A 25,983-nucleotide genomic window follows, 5' to 3' on the forward strand; every position below is an offset into this window, starting at 1 on the left:
CGCAGATTGAAGAAAATTTGGTGTCCTTTAAGGGAGACTTGCTGGCTTTTAAAAAGACCAAATACAGAAAAGTAAAAGACGACTATAAGGAATCTAGGGTGTACCCTTGGGTTTTAGAAAAAGGGCGGAGGCCCAATTCACCGATATTGACTCTTTGACATCTCAAAGTGACTCTGATCATTCATCACATTATAAGAATTCCGCGTCTTTTTTAGGCGAAAGGGCAAATACCAGAAGCCTATTAAAGGGGAACAGGAATTCAAAAAACCCTGTAGGCGAGGGGGGAGGAAACACAAAAGCAGTAAAAAATCCCAAAGGGGGCAGGAGATAACAGTACTGAACCTATCAACCTATACGCCCACTGCATTGGAAATGGCTGTTCTGTCCAAAGGTCTGTCATATGTACAGACATATCGACAGAACAAATTTGATTGCGAAATTGAACTTTATAAGTTTCAACGACAACTACGCTTGAAAGATTTCTTTCACAAAAAGGGTGAAGAAACTAGACATCAGTCCACATTTAAGGGTAAGAGTACGTTTGATCCCCCTGCACATAATGCCTCAATAGAGACCTTTATGAGGTTGGTACGTAATGAGACACTAACCTCCATTCAAAAAGGGAGGATGTGTTTCTCGAACATGTCTAAACCTGAGGCTGAAGCTATCAGGGGTCTGCGTGATGACCCTGACCTCATCATACGCCCCGCTGATAAGGGTGGGGCTATTGTGTTGATGAACCGTCTAGATTACATTAATGAGGTGTTACGTCAATTATCAGATTTTGACTGCTATAAGCTCCTCCCTTTCAATCCAGAGCGCTTCAAAAAGCAAATTCAATCATTCTTATAGGTCTATCTAATAATTGGATTGATGAATTCACGGTTAATTTTCTTATGCAGGAGTTTTCCAAAATCCCATTGATCTACACGCTACCGAAAGTACACAAGTCACTAGAGAAACCACCAGGGAGGCCTATTATTTCTGCACGGGGGTCTCCCAGTACATTGATTTTTATTTACAATCGGTAGTTCAAGCTACCCCCTATTATATAAAGCAGGGGTGGGGAACCTTTTTTCTACCGAGGGCCATTTGGATATTTATAAAATCCTTCGGGGGCCATACAAAAATCATCAACTTAAAAAATTACCCTGCCCACCAGTATGTCTGCCCCTTAGAGGTACTGTGTGTACGCGCCGGAGGCACGCGCTCCAAAAAATGGGTGTGGCCAGTTAAAATGGGACGTGATACACATATGCCCCCAATAGTGCGGTGCCAGATCCACAATTGCCCCCACAGTGCCAGGTATACAGATGCCCCCACAGTGCCAGGTATACAAATGCCCCTCACAGTGCCAGGTATACAAATGCCCCTCACAGTGCCAGGTATACAGATGCCCCCACAGTGCCAGGTATATAGATGTCCTCACAATGCCAGGCATACAGATGTCCCCACAGTGCCAGGTATACAGATGCCCCCCACAGTGCCAGGTATACAGATGCCCTGCCCTGCCCCCCCCCTCCCCTCCGTGCTGCTTACCGTGCTGCTTTCGGCAGGACACGGAGGAGAGCGCGGCTATGTTGGGCGGCGGCATTTAGGACTTGAAACCAGCCGCCGGTTCGAGAGCCAATCAGAGCTCGCGGACCGGCAGTTGCGGCTTCTGATTGGCTGCCGGTCCGCGAGCTCTGATTGGCTCACGAACCGGCGGCTGGTTTCAAGTCATACACGCCGCCGCTCCCACCTGACAACCGCGCTCTCCTCCCTGTTCTGACAGCTGAGACACGCTGCCGCCAGACTGAGCGGCAGCGTGTCTCACTGACACAAGCTGGTGGGCCGGACCAAACGGCTTCGCGGGCCTTATACGGCCCGCGGGCCGGAGGTTCCCCACCCCTGATATAAAGGATACCACAGATTTTCTCTGTAAATTGAAGACCATTGGTCCACTGACTTCTGAATGTATACTGGTGACTCTAGATGTCACCAGTTTATACACTAATATTGGGCATACAGAAGGAATCTCTGCTGTAAAGGAATGTTTGAGCCATAGTCCACAGTATGCGGGTCCTCCTATGGAATTTTTTCTGTTGTTGATGGAGGTGGTGCTCCACAAAAATTACTTTTTGTTCAACAACTCCTTCTATTTACAACTTAAAGGCACAGCGATGGGGTCCAATATGGCCCCATCGTATGCCAATTTATTTATGCATCAGTATGAAAAGCGCCATATTATGGGGGACACATTGTTCTCAGGGTACATTAAATTCTGTGTACGATATGTTGACGATCTTTTCATACTGTGGTCTGGTGGCGAAAATATGCTAATTAATTTTGTTAATAAACTTAACAATTTGCCGGGGTCCATCAGATTTACTAGTAATCATGATGCTTCAGAGATTAATTTCCTTGATGTTTCTGTGCGAATATGCAATGGGGTACTGTCAACAGGAATTTACAGGAAGCCCACTGATAAAAACTCTCTCTTACTTGCATCCAGCTTCCACCCACCAGCTCTAAAAAAGGGTCTGCCTTTTTCTCAACTAGTTCGTGTGGCAAGAATGACCTCTAACTGTGAGGAATTACCTGATGCTCTTGCAATGATGGGTGACAAATTCATCGACAGAGGATACAACACCACCGAAGTGCAACAGGCAATAGATGTGTGCAACTGTCACGTGATGAATTATTACAGCCACGGGTTAAGCTTGAGCCAGAACACTTGGTTTTTGCCAGCACGTACTCTATTTCCTCTGGCAATGCTCGCCAGTCAATTCGCAAGCACTGGCACATACTGCAATCAGATCCTGTGATGCAGAATTATTGCAACAAGCCACCATTATTCTGCTATAAGCGGAGCCGCAATCTGAAAGAAAAAGTTACTTTCTCTGACATTAGCCCATGTGTGGGTAGGGGAACAAACTGGCTACAACTTCAAATTGGTGCCTATAAATGATCATCTATCAAAAAGGCCTACTAGAAGGTAGACGGGAATACTCCCCCGGTTGCAAGACATTATGTTGCACATGGACATAAGTTGAGTGATTTTGCATATATGCCGATTGACACCGTTCCGCCTTTGAGAAGGGGAGGCGACAGACACAAATTACTGTTACAACAAGAGTGTCGATGGATATATCGCATGGATGCAATGGTACCCCATGGTTTAAATGAGGAATTTTCCTTTAGTCCTTTCCTTTAAGTAATCTCTGATGGGCCCCTTATAGGATATATAGATTATGCTCTGATCTTGTTTTTGCTATTGATGGTATAGTCTCTTCTTTCTCTTACTTTGTTTATACACCCTATTATTGTTTCCTTTGGGATCAATATGTTACTGCATAGTTATTGTGTTATTGGAATTTAAATGTTATGCTAATCGGAACATATAATAGAGTAAAATGATTCGTAATAGTTAAACCAATACTCCGCAGTATCAATAGATCCCTATATTCATGTTTATTTTGTTTTTCTTTGTTGTTGATTTTGTTCCTTTACTGTGTATAGCATCATTGCCTGGTGACCTGGGCCTGTTGGCAGTGTTGCTGGGGACGCTGTTACTAACCGCGCCTCCCGGACCTGGATTTCCGCCTGGGTGACGCGCTGTTTGCGCTCCACGGGCCGGAACTTCCGGTCACGTGGTGCGCGGCGTGCGTTCCACTGACGTATGTTTCTGGGATTGGGGAGCGTGGTGTGACTGGCCCTGGGGCGGCACGGGATTCCAGGTGCCGGTGATGAGCTTGATTAGGAGAGCCTAAATAATGCTCTCCTATGATGCAGCATTTTGCACAGCACTTTGACACTTTAGCACCAGGCACTATGGCACCTTAACAAGAAAGCAGGCCCAGACGCGCTGTCACAGCTGCCAGTAGGGATTGTCAGTCCCAATAGAAAATTGTGAAAAGAAAATATAAACTGGCGCTACGTGTTTCTCCAATAATAAAAACTGTGGATAAATTTCAGTAAAATGACATAGAATTTATTAATTATCTAAACATCACATATTAAAAACAAGAATAAATTCCAATGTAAACATGTAGTTTAGGGCATTGATGGAGCTTATGAATAATTGGTAATGGCTGCTAATGAGTGTCCAAAAAGGATCCCGGACTGAGAATGTATGCAAAGTTCCCTGGGGAGAAGGAATACAAACAGCTGGTGTTACCTGTGACGATGGAGACTTCCAGAGGTTTGAAATTGCCAGCAAGCAGGCTGTGCTATTTGTGTGAAGACTGGGTCTCTCCAATCGGTGCTGTACAGGTGAAGTCCCACAGAGAAAATTCCAAAGTAGCTGATGAAGCTAGGTGACCTGTGGGTCTTCACCTGTACAGCACCGATTGGAGAGACCCAGTCTTCACACAAATAGGGGGTATTCAATTAGTCCTGATAATTTAACGGGCGTGAAAAAGGTGGTCGCCTCTTGCTTTAAAGTTTGAGGCTATCCAGTAAGAGCCCTTCTTTTTTCACCTGATACATTACCTTGTTATCGGGCGTTAGGCATAGAATCCCAATAAGAGGCTATTTGGGATTTCTTTTTTTTGGGTTTGCTCAGAACCGAGAAGAAATCCCTGTTAACTGTATCTCGTTAGCCAGAGCGGAGGAGTGAAGCTCTCCCCTTCGGCGATATTGGTCAGCTCCTTGATGCGTTGTGTCTCCCTGCCCGACCGGCTCCAGTGAATATGTGTGAGGTCTTGCTAATATCACGAGATCTAACATGCAACCCAGAGCCGACACCTGCCACAGCCAGAGACAGCGCTGTCCCTGCTGTGGTATATGGGCAACAACACTTGCAGCTGTTGAAATCGAGAGCTGCAGATGTCTGAATGGTCAGTGACACTGACCGTTCATACTTTGTCCTGCATATCGGCGTGCTATCTAAAAGATAGCGGCGCTGATAATGACAGGGGCGCATAGCTTGCAAATATATGTATACTGAGTTTATTGAAACCAGTATTTGAGAAAAATTCCTTCATCTGTACTTCATAATGATTTGTGCGGTGCAGCTGTGTTCTCTGGTGAGCGCACGTAATCAGCATTATATAACTTCTCACCTAATTAAAAAGTGGGTAACCCTAACTAATACCAGGATGGGGAGATTGAGCACTTTAATTTCCTGGTTTTTAGAAATGTCTGCATTATTCTTTTTATCTAGAAAGAGCTCAACTATCATTGTGTCCCCAGCCTGATGAAGTTATCAAGCACCAAACTTTCACATTTCTGGGCCCCAGAAACAATAAGGGGTGACATTTAGTAAACTCCACCCCACCATCTTAACCCCTGCACATGTCACTGTATGAGGTCACAACGCTGGCTGTCGGGATCCTAGCATTCGAAATACCAACGCTGGAATCCCGACACCCTTTAGACTCCTGATGCGGAAACTCCGAAAGGACCAAAATCCCGATAGCCATCATCCCAATGGTAAGTATAGCTGCCGGGTTAGGTTTAGGCCTGGTGGAGGGTGGTTAGGTTTAGGTGCCAGACGGGGGAGTTAGGATTAGGCAGCAGGGGATAGGGTTGGTTAAGGTTAGGCTGCGGGGAGGGAGGGTTAGGGTTAGGCACCTCTGGGAGGAATAGGGTCAGGCTACGAGGTAGGGAGGGTTACAGTATGTTCAGGCAGCAAGGATGAGGGAGGTTAGGTTTAGGCACCTCCGGGGGATGGTTAGGGTCAGGCACTAAGGTGGGAGGTTAGGGTTAGGTTGCGGTAAAGAAGGATAGGGGAGAGGGGAGGACATCCCACACTCACCCCTGTCTGTCTTTCCATCATCGGGATCCCGTCGTCTGTATTATGGCTGACGCTGGCATTCATACGGAACCCCATTATTTTTTAGATGTAATTTTGCTGATTCAGTTATATACTGCAAATACATAAATATAAAATTCAAGTTGCATATTTCAGGTAACATTGATAGAAATATACTATGAAAATAAGCTAGGATGCTATTGTGCATCTGAGTGCAATAGTGGTAATCTTTGTTGCCATCTATTACCGTTTATATATTTTTCTTTTCCATTTCATTCATTAATGGAATTGTGTTACCATTGCTATAATTGGTTCACTGCTAAATGATGAGTATTTGTAATAATTTGTTAATGAGATCTGAGTACAATATAGTGCTTGTACATCATACAGTATTTCAAATGCTTTGTTACTGCTCATCTGAGAGTGTTTATTCTTCTATAAACACAGAAGACAGTATAATATAGATATTTTATTTCCTGTTTCTGATTGTTTATGTTAATATTAATGTGTCTGCCAAAATGAGATTGTTGGATTAATATTCTCTTGGACACCAACTGAAGACATACGTGCCAGAATATAAGGAATTCCTTACTCTCTGCTTATGATCGTTCATCTCACTAAGGCTTTCTTTCTACTTTTACTCATTGCTGGCCAAATTGCTATATTTAGCTACTTTTGTCTGCAAAATAAAATAAAAAAAAGAATCCTCATGAGATACTTATAGTATAAACCTATACCGTTTTCCCTGCTTTTTTTTTATAGGTTATCCCAGCAACTGTCTTTTGGCATAGACATACTCCCTCTGGTCCCACAACAGATTTTCTAATCTTAGCTAGATACCCTTCCGAGGTCTTATCCTTAGGAAAGCAGAGAGATCACAAGACATAGGGGGTAACTCTCCGTCACTGAGCAAGGAAATATCTTGATCGAGAGGAGTATGGATCTATATAATAATCTCAGTCCCATCTCCAACATGCATGTGCAGTATGAGCTGGGGCACATGCCGACCCTCCAACTCCTCCCACTGCAGTGCAGCAAGCATCGGGACAGACTTTAACCTAGTTGCAGAGGAGGAGGACCCACCGGAAGCATCAAAGTATAGGAGGGTGCAGGGCTATATCTAGGTGTGTGCCAGTTGTGCCTGGCATACAGCGCATATGCGCTGGAGGTGCAGGACCACTAGCAACACCCGCCTGGCCGCTCCGCCACCGCTGTCACTGACACTGCACTGTGGGGTCCGGTCTGCATCACCCATCCGTCACTGCCTGGTGTCCCACTGCCTTGCCCGGCTACCTCACATAGGTAGCTGGGCAGCGCTGCAGCTCCCCATCCCACCCACAATGCCCTGTGCTGTGATGAGCACAGTGTAGGGGGAGGGAATAGGAGAGGAGAGGCTGCCGGCTCGTCACAGGTGAGTATAATTCACTCTCTCTCTCCTGTGCCTGGCATAATGTGCAAAAAGGGGGACCCTGCCTAATGTGTAAAAAAGGGGGACTGCCTGCCATAATGTGTATAAAAGGGGGACTCTGCTACTTTATTTGTAAAAAGGGGGACTCTGCTGCTGTAATGTATAAAAAATGGGGTGCTCTGCCTGCCTAATGTGTAAAAAAGGGGGACCCTGCCTAATGTGTAAAATGGGGAACTCTGCTGCTGTAATGTGTAAAAATAGGGGACTCTGCTTGCCTAATGTGTAAAAAAAGGGGGATTCTGCCTGCCGTAATGTGTAAAAGGGAGCTCTACCTGCCTAATGTGTAAAAGAGGGACTCTACCTGCCTAATGTGGAAAAGGGGACTTTACCTATCTTACTGTGTAAAAGGGTGCTCTACCTGCCGTACTGTGTAAAAGGGGACTCTACTTGCCGTAATGTGTAAAAGGGAGCTCTGCCTGATGTAATGTGTAATAGGGAGCTCTGTCTGCCGTAATGTGTAAAAGGGAGCTCTGTGGCCAAGCCCCTTCCCCATGAAACCATGCCCCTATATTTTTTGGCGCGCACCTAAGGCGTGCTCTGGCCTTGTTTTGTATGTGGGGGGAGGGGGGCTATTGTATAAAAAAGGGGGACTGCCTGACATAATGTGTAAAAAGGGAGACCCTGCCTGCCTAATGTGTAAAAAGGGATCTCTGCCTGCTTAATGTGTAAAAAAGGGGGCTCTGCTGCCATAATATGTAAAAGGGGATTCTGCCTGCCGTAATGTGTAAAAGGGAGCTCTACCTGCCTAATGTGTAAAAGGGGGACTCTACCTATCGTACTGTGTAAAAGGGAGCTCTACCTGCCGTAATGTGTAAAAGGGAGCTCTGTCTGCCATAATGTGTAAAAGGGAGCTCTGTGGCCAAGCCCCTTTCCCATGAAGCCATGCTCCTATATTTTTGGCGCGCTCTGGCCTTGTTTTGTATATGGGGGAGGGGGGCTATTTTGTAAAAAAGGGGGACTCTGCCTGCCTAATGTGTAAAAAAGGGGAACTCTGCCCGCCTAATGTGTAAAAAAGGTGGACTCTATTGCTGTAATGTGTGAAAAGGGGACTCTGCCTGTTTAATGTTTAAAAAAGGGGGCTCTGCTGCCATAATGTGTAAGAAAAGGGGACTCTGCCCGCCTAATGTGTAAAAAAAAAAAAGGGTGACTCTGTCTGCCGTAATGTGTAAAAAGGGGGATTCTGCCTGCCGTAATGTGTAAAAGGGAGCTCTACCTGCTTAATGTGTAAAAGGGGACTCTACTTATTATACTGTGTAAAAGGGGGCTCTACCTGCCTAATGTGTTAAAGGGGACTTTACCTGCCGTAATGTGTAAAAGGGACCTCTGCCTGACGTAATGTGTAAAAGGGAGCTCTGTCTGCCGTAATGTGTAAAAGGGAGCTATGTGGCCACGGCCCTTCTCCATGAATCCACGCCCCTATATTTTTGGCGCACACTTAAGGCGCACTCTGGCCTTGTTTTGTATATGGGGGGGGGGAATCGCCAATGCTGTTTCTTGCACACAGTGCTAAAATGTCTAGTTATGGCACTGGGAGGGTGCATGACGGAGCAGTACAAAGCAGCGGACTTGGCGCGGGACAGAGTGGGGCGTGGAGCGGGACAGAGAGGTGGGAGGAACTCTGAACAGAGGGGGAGCTTTATTAGTCATTAATAATACATTTAGTACCATAAACATGGTATAGGCTCAAATTGCACCTAGCACAAATAGCACTGTGTGTGGGCACCATAAGAATCAAAAAGTATAAAAACGTTACCCTACTATGGTGAAAAACAGTGTCTGACTGGATAGCCCACGGCTGGGGCCTCTGCTTGGTAAGAGTGGGACAGCAAAGGAGAACTCTGCTCCTTTGAGATGTTCTTCATGACAGCATTGAAACGTGGGGCTAGGGTAATTAACAAAATTGAGACACTTGCAATGTAAGCTTTGTTGACCCTAGTATTATGCACCTGGGCCCAAAAGTGATTCATTTTTATTTGGAATTGTTCTCTCTTATCAGTCATTTTGTGCAAGAAAGGAAAGTACAGTACAGTATGCAGTGACCTTTGGTAGTATATTTACAGGACTAATGCAATTTGACACTGACAGTGTAATTATAGCCCACCCTTTTGCTTATACTCCTTTCAGACCAACTGCGGTGGGTCGCACACATGAGCTCCCAGCTCACATGATCTCCAAGCGACACTTGTCCACACACAGTGAAGGGAAACGGGTTGCGTCGACCAGGCACTCGTTCACACTGCACAGAAAGCCGCGTTGAACGCGATGTCAACCCTGCTCGCTACCCAAGTAGGAATATCGGGTCACTCGACCCAGTATTTCAGCCCTGGCACCTTTCAGACCGCACATGGACACGGGTTATGCGTGTTCATGTGCCAGTAGCCCGTGTTCATAGCTGGCGGTCTGAAAGGGGTATTAGAGAATTCATATGGCACTATATAAATAATTGGTAATGTCATTAGCAAGTCTAATAGATGGGTACTTGTATATTAGGTGTAGCGTTCCTAGAACCCACTTTATAACATCACCACCCTTACCAATAGAGGCAGTATGCATCACACATCGCATTTTGAATGTGAGGCATCCCGGTGCCAAACGCATGCAAAGCGGCATTTATTAACACTGTATGCACTTAGAGTTAAACAAAGACCATCTCTCCTGATAAGAGCTGTCCTTTGCAATGTGAGGACTTCTAGGGCTATGACCTATGAGTCCTTCTGTGCACGTGCGGCTGTCGGCCATCACATGAGTGAGCTGAGTGGGACACTGGGAGGGATCCTATTGGATCCCTCTCAGGGAATGTGGCAGAGAGAAACCCATAGACGTCTGTTAGGCAATGACATCTATAAATGGTGTTGTCTTTCAGGTAATTCCGGAGTTTGATGCATATTGGGAATGTCGTCAAACCTCAGAAAAGGGCATTCTCGGAAGCTTGACCACATTTTTGGTGTTGATGCATCCCACACTAGATTCTAAACCGACAAACATTTACATTTTTTCATTACGTGCCACCTTCATTATAACACAACTGTGGTAAATAAAGCTCTGCAGCAGAAGAAACTATCTTGCAGTGATGTGAATGTTCCGGCAAGGCATCCTTCCATAATATGCAATTGTCTTCAAAACGTCACGTTTGCTCCTCTGAATGTTATTTCTCATTGTATTTGTACATTCACATTTTGCTGAACTTAGCTTATAAATAGAGCTGAGATGACAGCAGTCAGTAAATTCTGCTATGTGGTATGGGCGGTATAAGAGTGAGGACACTAAAGGCCAATTTCCACTTTATAAATGTACAAAACTTTATAGCCGAATGTGAAATGAGGTGAATATTTTATTTAATAGTTTTTAAACTTTTGTTATCTTTAGTTATAGATGAGTGAAATTTTTAAAACTGTTCTGTGGAATATTTGCCTATTTTTATAGTGAGTTAAAAGGTTTTTGCAAGTTTCACAGGTAGAATTTGGTTGACGTATTCCACTTCGCTGAGCCGCCGAGAGAGGGGAGAGTGGGTACTAAGTACAAGGTCCCGAGCTTGTTAGAGGGACTGTAATCCTCTGCCGCCTCCACCCTACCCACCTCCCCCACTTACATGTCAGTAGCAGCTTCTCTCAACTGCAAATTCCCCCACACCCACACAGGATTTTCCGCTGGCTGGATTCAGCATAAAGCGGCACTGCAAACACCTTTTTTTTTTTAAAACCTAAATTTGTTTTTTTCTCCCACAATTATGCCATGCCCCCTGCAAGTACCCGTGTTTGTCCCAGCTCTTCACGGCCTGCCGCCAGGACCCTCACCACCCTATACAGCACAATTGGTTGTCTAATTGCATCCCTGCTGTAAAGCTATGAATTAAAATGAGTCTGTAAACAGTGTGACATAGCAGTTTTGCAGACAGCCTATTTTCTACGCAAATAACTATTTACATGACAGTCACTGACTTGCAGTTACAGAATGCCATTCAACAGCAAAAGTGCTGAAACCAGTGAATTAGCAAAGTTTTGTGCTTTGCTTTTGTTTATATTTTTCTCTAACGTCCTAGTGGATGCTGGGGACTCCGTCAGGACCATGGGGAATAGCGGCTCCGCAGGAGACAGGGCACAAAAGCAAGCTTTTAGGATCACATGGTGTGTACTGGCTCCTCCCCCTATGACCCTCCTCCAAGCCTCAGTTAGGTTTTTGTGCCCGGCCGAGAAGGGTGCAATCTAGGTGGCTCTCTTAAAGAGTTACTTAGAAAAAGTTTTTAGGTTCTTTATTTTCAGTGAGTCCTGCTGGCAACAGGCTCACTGCATCGAGGGACTTAGGGGAGAGATTTTCAACTCACCTGCGTGCAGGATGGATTGGATTCTTAGGCTACTGGACATAGCTCCAGAGGGAGTCGGAACACAGGGCTCGCCCTGGGGTTCGTCCCGGAGCCGCGCCGCCGACCCCCCTTGCAGACGCTGAAGATGAAGAGGTCCGGAACCAGGCGGCAGAAGACTCTCAGTCTTCATCAGGTAGCGCACAGCACTGCAGCTGTGCGCCATTGTTGTCAGCACACTTCACACAGCGGTCACGGAGGGTGCAGGGCGCTGGGGGGGGGCGCCCTGGGCAGCAATGTATAATACCTGTATGGCGAAAAATACATCACATATAGCCCTTGAGGCTATATGGATGTATTTAACCCCTGCCAGATATCTAAAACTCCGGAGAAGAAGCCCGCCGAAAAGGGGGCGGGGCCTATTCTCCTCAGCACACAGCGCCATTTTCCCTCACAGAAAGGCTGGTGGGAAGGCTCCCATGCTCTCCCCTGCACTGCACTACAGAAACAGGGTTAAAACAGAGAGGGGGGGCACTGATTTGGCGATATGTATATATATTAAAATGCTATAAGGGAGGAACACTTATATAAAGGTTGTCCCTGGATAATTATAGCGTTTTGGTGTGTGCTGGCAAACTCTCCCTCTGTCTCCCCAAAGGGCTAGTGGGTCCTGTCCTCTATCAGAGCATTCCCTATGTGTGTGCTGTATGTCGGTACGTGTGTGTCGACATGTATGAGGAAAATATTGGTGAGGAGGCGGAGCAAATTGCCTGTAATGGTGATGTCACTCTCTAGGGAGTCGACACCGGAATGGATGGCTTATTTATGGAAATTACGTGACAATGTCAACACGCTGCAAGCCGGTTGACGACATGAGAGGGCCGGCGAATAAATTAGTATCTGTCCAGGCGTCTCAAACACCGTCGGGGGCTGTAAAATGCCCATTTACCTCAGTCGGTCGACACAGACCCAGACACGGACACTGATTTCAGTGTCGACGGTGAAGAAACAAACGTATTTTCTTTTAGGGCCACACGTAAGGGCAATGAAGGAGGTGTTACATATTTCTGATACTCCAAGTACCACAAAAAAGGGTATTATGTGTGAGGTGAAAAAACTACCTGTAGTTTTTCCTGAATCAGATAAATTAAATGAAGTGTGTGATGATGCGTGGGTTTCCCCCGATAGAAAATTATTGGCGGTATACCCTTTCCCGCCATAAGTTAAGGCGCGGTGGGAAACACCCCTCAGGGTGGATAAGGCGCTCACACGCTTATCAGAACAAGTGGCGGTACCATCTACGGATAGGGCCGTACTTAAGGAGCCAGCTGATAGGAGGCTGAAAAATATCCTAAAAAGTATACACACACATGCTGGTGTTATACTGCGACCAGCGATCGCCTCAGCCTGGATGTGCAGAGCTGAGGTGGCTTGGTCGGATTCCCTGACTAAAAATATTGATACCTTTGACAGGGACAGTATTTTATTGACTATAGAGCATTTAAAGGATGCATTTCTATATATGCGAGATGCGCAGAGGGATATTTGCACTCTGGCATCAAGAGTAAATGCGATGTCCATATCTGCAAGAAGATGTTTATGGACACGACAGTGGTCAGGTGATGCAGATTCCAAACGGCACAAAGATGTATTGCCGTATAAAGGGGAGGAGTTATTTGGGGTCGGTCCATGGGACCTGGTGGCCAGGGCAACTGCTGGAAAATCCACCGTTTTTTACCCTAAGTCACATCTCTGCAGAAAAAGACACCGTCTTTTCAGCCTCAGTCCTTTCGTCCCTATAAGAGTCATATCTGCCCAGGGATAGAGGAAAGGGAAGAAGACTGCAGCAGGCAGCCCATTCCCAGGAACAGAAGCCCTCCACCGCTTCTACTAAGTTCTCAGCATGACGCTGGGACCGTACAGGACCCCTGGATCCTACAAGTAGTATCCAAGGGGTACAGATTGGAATGTCGAGAGGTTTCCCCCCTCGCAGGTTCCTGTAGTCTGCTGTACCAATGTCTCCCTCCGACAGGGAGGCAGTATTGAAAACAATTCACAAGCTGTATTCCCAGCAGGTGATAATAAATTTACCCCTCCGACAACAAGGAAAGGGGTATTACTCCACACTATATGGTGGTACTGAAGGCTAGGTGAGACCTATTCTAAATCTGAAAAATTTGAACACTTACAAGGGTTCAAATCCAGATGGAGTCACTCAGAGCAGTGATAGCAAAGAACAAGGGGACTATATGGTGTCCCGGGACATCAGGGATGCTTACCTCCATGTCCCAAAATTTGCCTTTTCTCACCAAGGGTACCTCAGGTTCGTGGTACAGAACTGTCACTATCAGTTTCAAGACGATGCCGTTGGATTGTCCAAGGCACCCCGGGTCCTTACCAAGGTAATGACCGAAAGGAGGATTCGTCTTCAAAGAAAATGGACGACCTCCTGATAAGAACAAGGTCCAGAGAACAGTTGGAGGTCGGAGTAGCACTATCTCAAGTAGTTCTACGACAGCACGGGTGGATTCTAAATATTCCAAAACCGCAGTTGTTCCGACGACATGTCTGCTGGTCCTAGGGATGATTCTGGACACAGTCCAGGAAAAGGTGTTTCTCCCAGAGGAGAAAGCCAGGGAGTTATCCGAGCTAATCGGGATCCTCCTAAAACCAGGAAAAGTGTCAGTGCATCATTGCACAAGAGTCCTGGTAAAAATGGTGGCTTATTACGAAGCGCTTCCATTCGTCAGATTTCACGCAAGAACTCTTCAGTGGGATCTGCTGGACAAATGGTCCGGATCGCATCTTCAGATGCATCAGCGGATAACCCTACATCCAAGGACAAGGGTGTCTCTCCTGTGGTGATTACAGAGTGCTCATCTTCTAGAGGGCCGCAGATTCGGCATTCAGGATTGGATGCTCGTGACCACGGAGGCCAGCCTGAGAGGCTGGGGAGCAGTCACACAAGGAGTGTGATCAAGTCTGGAGAATTCTCTCCACATAAATATACTGGAGCTAAGAGCGAATTTATAATGCTCTAAGCTTAGCAAGACCTCTGCTTCAAGGTCAGCCGGTATTGATCCAGTGGGATAACATCACGGCAGTCGCCCACGTAAACAGAAAGGGCGGCACAAGAAGCAGGAGGGCAGTGGCAAAACTGCAAGGATTTTTCGCTAGGCGGAAAATCATGTGATAGCACTGTCAGCAGTGTTCATTCCGGGAGTGGACGACTGGGAAGCAGACTTCCTCAGCAGGCACGACCTCCACCCGGGAGAGTGGGAACTTCATCGGGAAGTTTTCCGCATGATTGTGAACCGTTGGGAAAGACCAAAGGTGGACATGATGGCGTCCCGCCCGAACAAAAAAATGGGACAGGTATTGCGCCAGGTCACGAGACCTTCAGGCGATAGCTGTGGACGTCCTGGTAACACCGTGGGTGTAACAGTCGGTGTATGTGTTCCCTTCTCTGCTTCTCATAACCAAGGTATTGAGAATTATAAGACATAGAGGAGTAAGAACTATACTCGTGGCTCCGGATTGGCCAAGAGGGACTTGGTAACCGGAACTTCAAGAGATGCTCACAGAGGACTAATGGCCTCGGGAGCTAAGAAGGGATTTGCTTTCAGCAAGTACCATGTCTGTTCCAAGAGGAACCGTGGCATCGGCCTTTAAGAAAGGACCTGCTCCAGCAGGGACCTTGTCTGTTCCAAGACTTACCGCGACTGCGTTTGACGGCATGGCGGTTTGAACGCCGGATCCTAAGGGAAAAGGCATTCCGGAAGAGGTCATACCTACCCTGGTCAAAGCCAGGAAGGAGGTGACCGCACAACGTTATCACCACATGTGGTAAAAATATGTTGCGTGGGTGAGGCCAGGAGGGCCCCACGAAAAAATTTCAACTAGGTCGATTTCTGCACTTCCTGCAAACAGGAGTGTCTATGAGCCTCAAATTGGGGTCCATTAAGGTTCAAGTTTCGGCCCTATAGATTTTCTTCCAGAAAGAATTGGCTTCAGTTCCTGAAGTCCAGACGTTTGTCAAGGGAGTATTGCATATACAGCCCTTGTGTGCCTCTAGTGGCACCGTGGGATCTCAACGTAGTGTTGGGATTCCTCAAATCATATTGGTTTGAACCACTCAAATCTGTGGATTTGAAATATCTCACATGGAAAGTGACCATGCTGTTGGCCCTGGCCTCGGCCAGGCGATTGTCAAAATTGGCGGCTTTGTCTTACAAAAGCCCATATTTGATTTTCCATTCGGACAGGGCAGAACTGCGGACTCGTCCCCAGTTTCTTTCTAAGGTGGTGTCAGCGTTTCACCTGAAACAACCTATTGTGGTGCCTGCGGCTACTAGGGACTTGGAGGACTCCAAGTTGCTAGACGTTGTCAGGGCCCTGAAAATATATATATATATATATATAATTCCGGGACGGCTGGAGTCAGAAAGTCTGACTTGCTGTTTATATTGTAGGCACCCAAAAAGCTGGGTGCTCCTGCTTCTAAGCAGACTATTGCTCGTTGGATTTGTAGTACAATTCAGCTTGCACATTCTGTGGCAGGCCTGCCACAGCCAAAATCTGTAAATGCCCATTCCACAAGGAAGGTGGGCTCATCTTGGACGGCTGCCCGAGGGGTCTCGGCTTTACAACTTTGCCGAGCAGCTACTTGGTCAGGGGCAAACACGTTTGCTAAATTCTACAAATTTGATACCCTGGCTGAGGAGGACCTGGAGTTCTCTCATTCGGTGCTGCAGAGTCATCCGCACTCTCCCGCCCGTTTGGGAGCTTTGGTATAATCCCCATGGTCCTGACGGAGTCCCCAGCATCCACTAGGACGTTAGAGAAAATAAGATTTTACTTACCGATAAATCTATTTCTCATAGTCCGTAGTGGATGCTGGGCGCCCATCCCAAGTGCGGAGTGTCTGCATTACTTGTACATAGTTATTGTTACAAAAAAATCGGGTTATTATTGTTGTGAGCCATCTTTTTTAGAGGCTACTTCATTGTTATCATACTGTTAACTGGGTTCAAATCACAAGTTGTACGGTGTGATTGGTGTGGCTGGTATGAGTCTTACCCGGGATTCAAGATCCTTCCTTATTGTGTACGCTCGTCCGGGCACAGTACCTAACTGAGGCTTGGAGGAGGGTCATAGGGGGAGGAGCCAGTACACACCATGTGATCCTAAAAGCTTGCTTTTGTGCCCTGTCTCCTGCGGAGCCGCTATTCCCCATGGTCCTGACGGAGTCCCTAGCATCCACTACGGACTATGAGAAATAGATTTATCGGTAAGTAAAATCTTATTTTTAACTCTTTATTTAAAGGTAGATGACATACAAATGTATCAGTATCAAACGATATAGAGTTGCACAAAAGGTAAAAAATACACAACGACACAAATGAGCATTAATGGACCTTTAAGAGGAATACACCAATAAATAATTTCTTAGTCTGCTGCTCTTATAATATGCTCATCTCAGATTTCTTACCTCCATTGTTCAACATTAATCTTTGTTTCTAGCTTGAGTTCTGAATGTAAAAATATACAAGTGCTAACAACGCGTGTCAATATTTAATTCCTGCGCACAGACCTGTAACACTAGTCTGGTGTTAGCAATGACTAAATCTCACTTTCTTTACTTTGCTGTCCGCTTCCTAATTCCTCTTTCTCAATATATCATTAATTTGGATGTCTTTGATGTGGCAAGTGCATTGAACAGATTAAGTGTTCCTCTGAGAAAGTAAATAAATAAAAGCATTGGCTAATCAGGCAGATGGGAAGACAAAGTGTGATTAATGAATTAGTCATCTGTGTTTGTGTAATTAATTAATAGCTTTACAGGTCTTTTCTGACAGAATGAAACTCTTAAACCATTTTATGTTCTTTTTTTTTTCATATGTAATTTTGAATGAAAACACCATAGTCATTTGATTTTATTTTGCATTTATATGAAAGGATATGCTGCCTGATGTGAGCCCTCTGTTCTAGTGCATGTTAAATTACACGGTCTGTGTGTTGACCTGGATTCTGCAGTTGGTTGGCTACATTGCCCCACTGAGATCAGGATCCATTGTCATGTATTAAAATCAGTCTCTGTCAGATCTGAACATTACTCATTTTACTACCTGCACTGAATTGGCCGTAGGGCTCATCAGGAAGATCCCCGGTAGGCCAACATGTCTGCGGGGCCTGTTTTGTGTGTTGTCATGTGGTCCCACCCCCCACATGACAGACAGACCACCGCACTTGGTACACTGCATTGGCCCCATTCATTCTGTTATTCCATCTCTGCCATCAAGTGATGCTGCCATGGCTACATGGTATGTTATAACTCTTGTGCTGCCCATGTTGAGCCACTTCTACAAAATGTTACAGGGCCACTTTTAGTTCCCAATCTACCGTTGATCTCAGACACAACTACAGCAAAAGATAATAATAATAATAACTTTATTTTATATAGTTCTCTTTCTCCAACAGGACTCAAGGCGCTTTACAGACATCAAAAACAATGCACATAATACTTAATATTTAAGTAATGCAGCAAGAGACAAGCCACCAGATATTAGTGATGTGCACCGGCAATTTTTCGGGTTTTGTGTTTTGGGTTCGGTTCCGCGGCCGTGTTTTGGGTTCGAACGCGTTTTGGCAAAACCTCACCGAATTTTTTTTGTCGGATTCGGGTGTGTTTTGGATTCGGGTGTTTTTTTCAAAAAACCCTAAAAAACAGCTTAAATCATAGAATTTGGGGGTCATTTTGATCCCATAGTATTATTAACCTCAATAACCATAATTTCCACTAATTTTCAGTCTATTCTGAACACCTCACAATATTATTTTTAGTCCTAAAATTTGCACCGAGGTCGCTGGATGACTAAGCTAAGCGACCCAAGTGGCCGACACAAACACCTGGCCCATCTAGGAGTGGCACTGCAGTGTCACGCAGGATGGCCCTTCAAAAAAATACTCCCCAAACAGCACATGACGCAAAGAAGAAAAGAGGCGCAATGAGGTAGCTGTGTGACTAAGATAAGCGACCCAAGTGGCCGACACAAACACCTGGCCCATCTAGGAGTGGCACTGCAGTGTCACGCAGGATGGCCCTTCAAAAAAATACTCCCCAAACAGCACATGACGCAAAGAAAAAAAGAGGCGCAATGAGGTAGCTGTGTGACTAAGCTAAGCGACCCTAGTGGCCGACACAAACACCTGGCCCATCTAGGAGTGGCACTGCAGTGTCACGCAGGATGGCCCTTCAAAAAAATACTCCCCAAACAGCACATGACGCAAAGAAAAAAAGAGGCGCAATGAGGTAGCTGTGTGACTAAGATAAGCGACCCAAGTGGCCGACACAAACACCTGGCCCATCTAGGAGTGGCACTGCTGTGTCACGCAGGATGGCCCTTCAAAAAAATACTCCCCAAACAGCACATGACGCAAAGAAAAAAAGAGGCGCAATGAGGTAGCTGTGTGACTAAGCTAAGCGACCCTAGTGGCCGACACAAACACCTGGCCCATCTAGGAGTGTCACTGCAGTGTCACGCAGGATGGCCCTTCAAAAAATACTCCCCAAACAGCACATGACGCAAAGAAAAAAAAGAGGTGCAATGAGGTAGCTGTGTGACTAAGCTAAGCGACCCTAGTGGCCGACACAAACACCTGGCCCATCTAGGAGTGGCACTGCAGTGTCACGCAGGATGGCCCTTCAAAAAAATACTCCCCAAACAGCACATGACGCAAAGAGAAAAAGAGGCTCAATGAGGTAGCTGTGTGACTAAGCTAAGCGACCCTAGTGGCCGACACAAACACCTGGCCCATCTAGAAGTGTCACTGCAGTATCACGCAGGATGGCCCTTCAAAAAAATACTCCCCAAACAGCACATGACGCAAAGAAAAATGAAAGAAAAAAGAGGTGCAAGATGGAATTGTCCTTGGGCCCTCCCACCCACCCTTATGTTGTATAAACAGGACATGCACACTTTAACGAACCCATCATTTCAGCGACAGGGTCTGCCACACGACTGTGACTGAAATGACTGGTTGGTTTGGGCCACCACCAAAAAAGAAGCAATCAATCTCTCCTTGCACAAACTGGCTCTACGGAGGCAAGATGTCCACCTCATCATCATCGTCCGATTCATCATCCCTTTCACTGTGTACATCCCCCTCCTCACAGATTATTAATTCATCCCCACTGGAATCCACCATCTCAGGTCCCCATGTACTTTCTGGAGGCAATTGCTGCTGGTGAATGTCTCCACGGAGGAATTGATTATAATTCATTTTAATGAACATCATCTTCTCCACATTTTCTGGAAGTAACCTCGTACGCCGATTGCTGACAAGGTGAGCGGCGGCACTAAACACCCTTTCGGAGTACACACTGGAGAGAGGGCAACTTAGGTAGAATAAAGCCAGTTTCTGCAAGGGCCTCCAAATTGCCTCTTTTTCCTGCCAGTATACGTACGGACTGTCTGACGTGCCTACTTGGATGCGGTCACTCATATAATCCTCCACCATTCTTTCAATGGTGACAGAATCATATGCAGTGACAGTAGACGACATGTCAGTAATCGTTGGCAGGTCCTTCAGTCCGGACCAGATGTCAGCACTCGCTCCAGACTGCCCTGCATCACTGCCAGCGGGTGGGCTCGGAATTCTTAGCCTTTTCCTCGCACCCCCAGTTGCAGGAGAATGTGAAGGAGGAGCTGATGACGGGTCGCGTTCCGCTTGACTTGACAATTTTCTCACCAGCAGGTCTTTGAACCTCTGCAGACTTGTGTCTGCCGGAAAGAGAGATACAACGTAGGTTTTAAATCTAGGATCGAGCACGGTGGCCAAAATGTAGTGCTCTGATTTCAACAGATTGACCACCCGTGAATCCTGGTTAAGCGAATGAAGGGCTCCATCCACAAGTCCCACATGCCTAGCGGAATCGCTCTGTTTTAGCTCCTCCTTCAATGCCTCCAGCTTCTTCTGCAAAAGCCTGATGAGGGGAATGACCTGACTCAGGCTGGCAGTGTCTGAACTGACTTCACGTGTGGCAAGTTCAAAAGGTTGCAGAACCTTGCACAACGTTGAAATCATTCTCCACTGCGCTTGAGACAGGTACATTCCACCTCCTTTGCATATATCGTGGGCAGATGTATAGGCTTGAATGGCCTTTTGCTGCTCCTCCATCCTCTGAAGCATATAGAGGGTTGAATTCCACCTCGTTACCACCTCTTGCTTCAGATGATGGCAGGGCAGGTTCAGGTGTTTTTAGTTTTGCTCCAGTCTTCTGTACGCGGTGCCTGTACGCCGAAAGTGGCCCGCAATTCTTCTGGCCACCGACAGCATCTCTTGCACGTCGCTGTCGTTTTTTAAATAATTCTGCACCACCAAATTCAAGGTATGTGCAAAACATGGGACGTGCTGGAATTTGCCCAGATGTAATGAACGCACAATATTGCTGGCGTTGTCCGATGCCACAAATCCCCAGGAGAGTCCAATTGGGGTAAGCCATTCTGCGATGATCTTCCTCAGTTGCCGTAAGAGGTTTTCAGCTGTGTGCGTATTCTGGAAAGCGGTGATACAAAGCGTAGCCTGCCTAGGAACGAGTTGGCGTTTGCGAGATACTGCTACCGCCGCTGCTGTTCTTGCGGCGGGAGGCAATACATCTACCCAGTGGGCTGTCACAGTCATGTAGTCCTGAGTCTGCCCTGCTCCACTTGTCCACATGTCCGTGGTTAAGTGGACATTGGGTACAACTGCATTTTTTAGGACACTGGTGACTCTTTTTCTTACATCTGTGTACATTCTCGGTATCGCCTGCCTAGAGAAATGGAACCTAGATGGTATTTGGTACCGGGGACACAGTACCTCAATCAAGTCTATAGTTGGCTCTGAAGTAACGATGGATACCGGAACCACGTTTCTCACCGCCCAGGCTGCCAAGGCCTCAGTTATCCGCTTTGCAGCAGGATGACTGCTGTGATATTTCATCTTCCTCGCAAAGGACTGTTGGACAGTCAATTGCTTACTGGAAGTAGTACAAGTGGTCTTCCGACTTCCCCTCTGGGATGACCATCGACTCCCAGCAGCAACAACAGCAGCGCCAGCAGCAGTAGGCGTTACACTCAAGGATGCATCGGAGGAATCCCAGGCAGGAGAGGACTCGTCAGACTTGCCAGTGACATGGCCTGCAGGACTATTGGCGTTCCTGGGTAAGGAGGAAATTGACACTGAGGGAGTTGGTGGTGTGGTTTGCGTGAGCTTGGTTACAAGAGGAAGGGATTTACTGGTCAGTGGACTGCTTCCGCTGTCGCCCAAAGTTTTTGAACTTGTCACTGACTTATGATGAATGCGCTGCAGGTCACCTATAAGGGAGGATGTTCCGAGGTGGTTAACGTCCTTACCCCTACTTATTACAGCTTGACAAAGGCAACACACGGCTTGACACCTGTTGTCCGCATTTCTGTTGAAATAATTCCACACCGAAGAGCTGATTTTTTTTGTATTTTGACCAGGCATGTCAATGGCCATATTCCTCCCACGGACAACAGGTGTCTCCCCGGGTGCCTGACTTAAACAAACCACCTCACCATCAGAATCCTCCTTGTCAATTTCCTCCCCAGCGCCAGCAACACCCATATCCTCATCCTGGTGTACTTCAACACTGACATCTTCAATTTGACTATCAGGAACTGGACTGCGGGTGCTCCTTCCAGCACTTGCAGGGGGCGTGCAAATGGTGGAAGGCGCAAGCTCTTCCCGTCCAGTGTTGGGAAGGTCAGGCATCGCAACCGACACAATTGGACTCTCCTTGGGGATTTGTGATTTCGAAGAACGCACAGTTCTTTGCTGTGCTTTTGCCAGCTTAAGTCTTTTCATTTTTCTAGCGAGAGGCTGAGTGCTTCCATCCTCATGTGAAGCTGAACCACTAGCCATGAACATAGGCCAGGGCCTCAGCCGTTCCTTGCCACTCCGTGTCGTAAATGGCATATCGGCAAGTTTACGCTTCTCCTCAGACGCTTTTAATTTTGATTTTTGGGTCATTTTTTTTACTGATCTTTTGTGTTTTGGATTTTACATGCTCTGTACTATGACATTGGGCATCGGCCTTGGCAGACGACGTTGATGGCATTTCATCGTCTCTGCCATGACTAGTGGCAGCAGCTTCAGCACGAGGTGGAAGTGGATCTTGATCTTTCCCTATTTTTTTAACCTCCACATTTTTGTTCTCCATATTTTAATGCGCACAACTAAAAGACACCACAGGTATACAATGTAGATGGATGGATATACTACTAGTATACTTTATGTATGACGACGAGTGACGACACAGAGGTAGGTACAGCAGTGGCCTACCGTACTGCTATATACAGTATAATGGACCTGGTGGACACTGTCAGCAGACTGCGTTTATAGTATAAAGAAAAAAAGACACCACAGGTATACAATGTAGATGGATGGATATACTACTAGTATACTTTATGTATGACGACGAGTGATGACACAGAGGTAGGTACAGCAGTGGCCTACCGTACTGCTATATACAGTATAATGGACCTGGTGGACACTGTCAGCAGACTGCGTTTATAGTATAAAGAAAAAAAGACAGCACAGGTATACAATGTAGATGGATGGATATACTACTAGTATACTTTATGTATGACGACGAGTGACGACACAGAGGTAGGTACAGCAGTGGCCTACCGTACTGCTATATACAGTATAATGGACCTGGTGGACACTGTCAGCAGACTGCGTTTATAGTATAAAGAAAAAAAGACACCACAGGTATACAATGTAGATGGATGGATATACTACTAGTATACTTTATGTATGACGACGAGTGATGACACAGAGGTAGGTATAGCAGTGGCCTACCGTACTGCTATATACAGTATAATGGACCTGGTGGACACTGTCAGCAGACTGCGTTTATAGTATAAAGAAAAAAAGACACCACAGGTATACAATGTAGATGGATGGATATACTACTAGTATACTTTATGTATGACGACGAGTGACGACACAGAGGTAGGTACAGCAGTGGCCTACCGTACTGCTATATACAGTATAATGGACCTGGTGGACACTGTCAGCAGACTGCGTTTATAGTATAAAGAAAAAAAGACACCACAGGTATACAATGTAGATGGATGGATATACTACTAGTATACTTTATGTATGACGACGAGTGACGACACAGAGGTAGGTACAGCAGTGGCCTACCGTACTGCTATATACAGTATAATGGACCTGGTGGACACTGTCAGCAGACTGCGTTTATAGTATAAAGAAAAAAAAGACACCACAGGTATACAATGTAGATGGATGGATATACTACTAGTATACTTTATGTATGACGACGAGTGACGACACAGAGGTAGGTACAGCAGTGGCCTACCGTACTGCTATATACAGTATAATGGACCTGGTGGACACTGTCAGCAGACTGCGTTTATAGTATAAAGAAAAAAAGACACCACAGGAGTGTTTTTCAGGCAGACAAACGTATACTGGTGGTCACTGTCAGCAAAACTCTGCACTGTACTCCTGCTATAGCTGCTCCCCAGTCTCCCCCACAAGTAAGCAGTGTGAGCACTCAGCACAGTCAGATATATCATGCAGCACACTAAGGCTGAGCACAGATATGGTATGGAGCGGTTTTTTCAGGCAGAGAACGGATAAAAAAAAACTAGCAAAACTCTGCACTGTACTCCTCCACAATAAGCTAAGCAGTAGCAATCAATCAGATCAACTAACTCTAAGGCTCTATAACTAAACGGAGAGGACGCCAGCCACGTCCTCTCCCTATCAATCTCAATGCACGTGTGAAAATAGCGGTGACGCGTGGCTGCTTATATAGAATCCGAATCTCGCGAGAATCCGACAGCGGGATGATGACGTTCGGACGCGCTCGGTTTACCCGAGTCACACGGGAGAATCCAAGTACGGCTCGGACCCGTGTAAAAAGGCTGAAGTTCGGGGGGGTTCGGTTTCCGAGAAACCGAACCCGCTCATCACTACCAGATATAAAAGAGAAAATGTAGAGTGCAAAACAAGTACAATGCAGGGTTGGTGTAGGCATTTTGGGTAATAACTTCCACGGGTTGTATATTCCACCCTCACAAAGGTACCAGGTGAGGCAGCCATCTTGGATGCACTGCGTAGGATTACCCTGGGTGGAATAGGTTATCCCCTGCACGGAACTACGCAAGGAAGGCCGCAGTTGCTTACAATCAAGCCCTATGATAAGGGATTCCGCCCCCCTCAACAGACCCCACCCCCTCATTCATCAGACTGCACCCCCATTAGGGCTGCTTCCAGAGATTTATTGGGCTGGTTTTCCATCCCAATCTGCCCCTGATCACTGGTATTAGGATGGGTCTGCGCCAATAAATTAGAATGGGAAGGCAGGAAAAAAGAAAAGAAAAAAAAAAAGAAAATACCTAAGACATGCCCGCGTCTGCGCTCACCTCTGAATCACACCCAATGTGTGTAGGCACTCTACTAGGTAACTACTGAGCTGATGAAACCTCTGAAGTGGGTGTAAATGTACTGTAGCTTCACAAAAGAATGAGGTTAAAAGTAAGATGAAGAATTAGGATTTCATTATGTCTAAAACAGAGGTTCTCAAACGTTGTCCCAATAACGAAACTGAACTTCAATGTAAACAATGGTCTTTTTATATACTGTATAGAATACAGTATTAATATTTAACACTATACATTGTCTATAGTAAAGGCTATATCAAACATATTTAAATCATTTAAAGAGAAGTGGACTGGGAAAGGGCTAAACATACCATAATAAATAAATAAATGCACAAACATAATAGAACCAGCACTGTACATTATAAGCACACATTCTCCCACTAATGGTAAGGCTCCTGTCTCCTACACACACACACAACAAACTTAGAAGAAACGGCTACCACAGGCACTTGCAGCAGCTCTGTTCTGTCCCATAAACTGCATGATGTGGCGGCAGTTCTTGTAATTGTATTACATACCATTGCTAATTGATGTCACAATTTGAGCCACTTGCCAATAGGAGGGGGTTTCCAGGCTACCGGAACCCCCCCTGCGTTTGCCTGTGATATCCATGGCTCAGCACGGGTGGTTACATCAAATTGACTGAGGTGCTAATTAAGTCATCTGTGGCCCGGCATGGATAAACTTAAAACCTGGACCACTGGGGTGCCTTGAGGACTGCCTTTGAGAACCTCAGGTCTAAAACTAACCATCAACATATTTTTTAGAAGTAACAGATTATGGGCGGAATGTAATGAATTCTTGAGCTCTGACTTTTTTTTTAAAGGGGCAGTCATGTACAAGGCATGGTTTAGACTTGTACTGATTGCGCCTTTTAAAAAAGTGTCATGTTGTCAAGGCAACAGTTCGTTTCTCTGTGTATCACAAAACAAGAGTAAGCTTTTGAATGTGTTAGTCATTCTAAGCACTTGTTTTGTGATACACAGAGAAACGAACT

At 46.0% G+C, this 25,983-nt stretch overlaps 1 protein-coding gene across 6 annotated transcripts in view; it reads left to right on the top strand.

Moving 5' to 3' along the window:
- DTD1 (D-aminoacyl-tRNA deacylase 1) overlaps nucleotides 1-25,983 on the top strand; it is a 404,975-nt gene that overhangs the window by 122,853 nt on the left and 256,139 nt on the right. The window contains exon 5 of one of the 6 annotated variants that reach the window (XM_063918160.1): nucleotides 2,495-2,707. The exons of the other annotated variants lie outside the window; for them this stretch is intronic. Coding sequence (XP_063774230.1) covers nucleotides 2,495-2,566 — 72 coding nt within the window. The 3' untranslated portion in view covers nucleotides 2,567-2,707. Of the gene's footprint in view, nucleotides 1-2,494; nucleotides 2,708-25,983 lie in introns of those variants that run through there. 6 annotated transcript variants of the gene reach the window in all.

This window comes from Pseudophryne corroboree, chromosome 4 (genome assembly GCF_028390025.1).
Source record: "Pseudophryne corroboree isolate aPseCor3 chromosome 4, aPseCor3.hap2, whole genome shotgun sequence".
Classification (NCBI taxonomy): Eukaryota; Metazoa; Chordata; class Amphibia; order Anura; family Myobatrachidae; genus Pseudophryne; species Pseudophryne corroboree.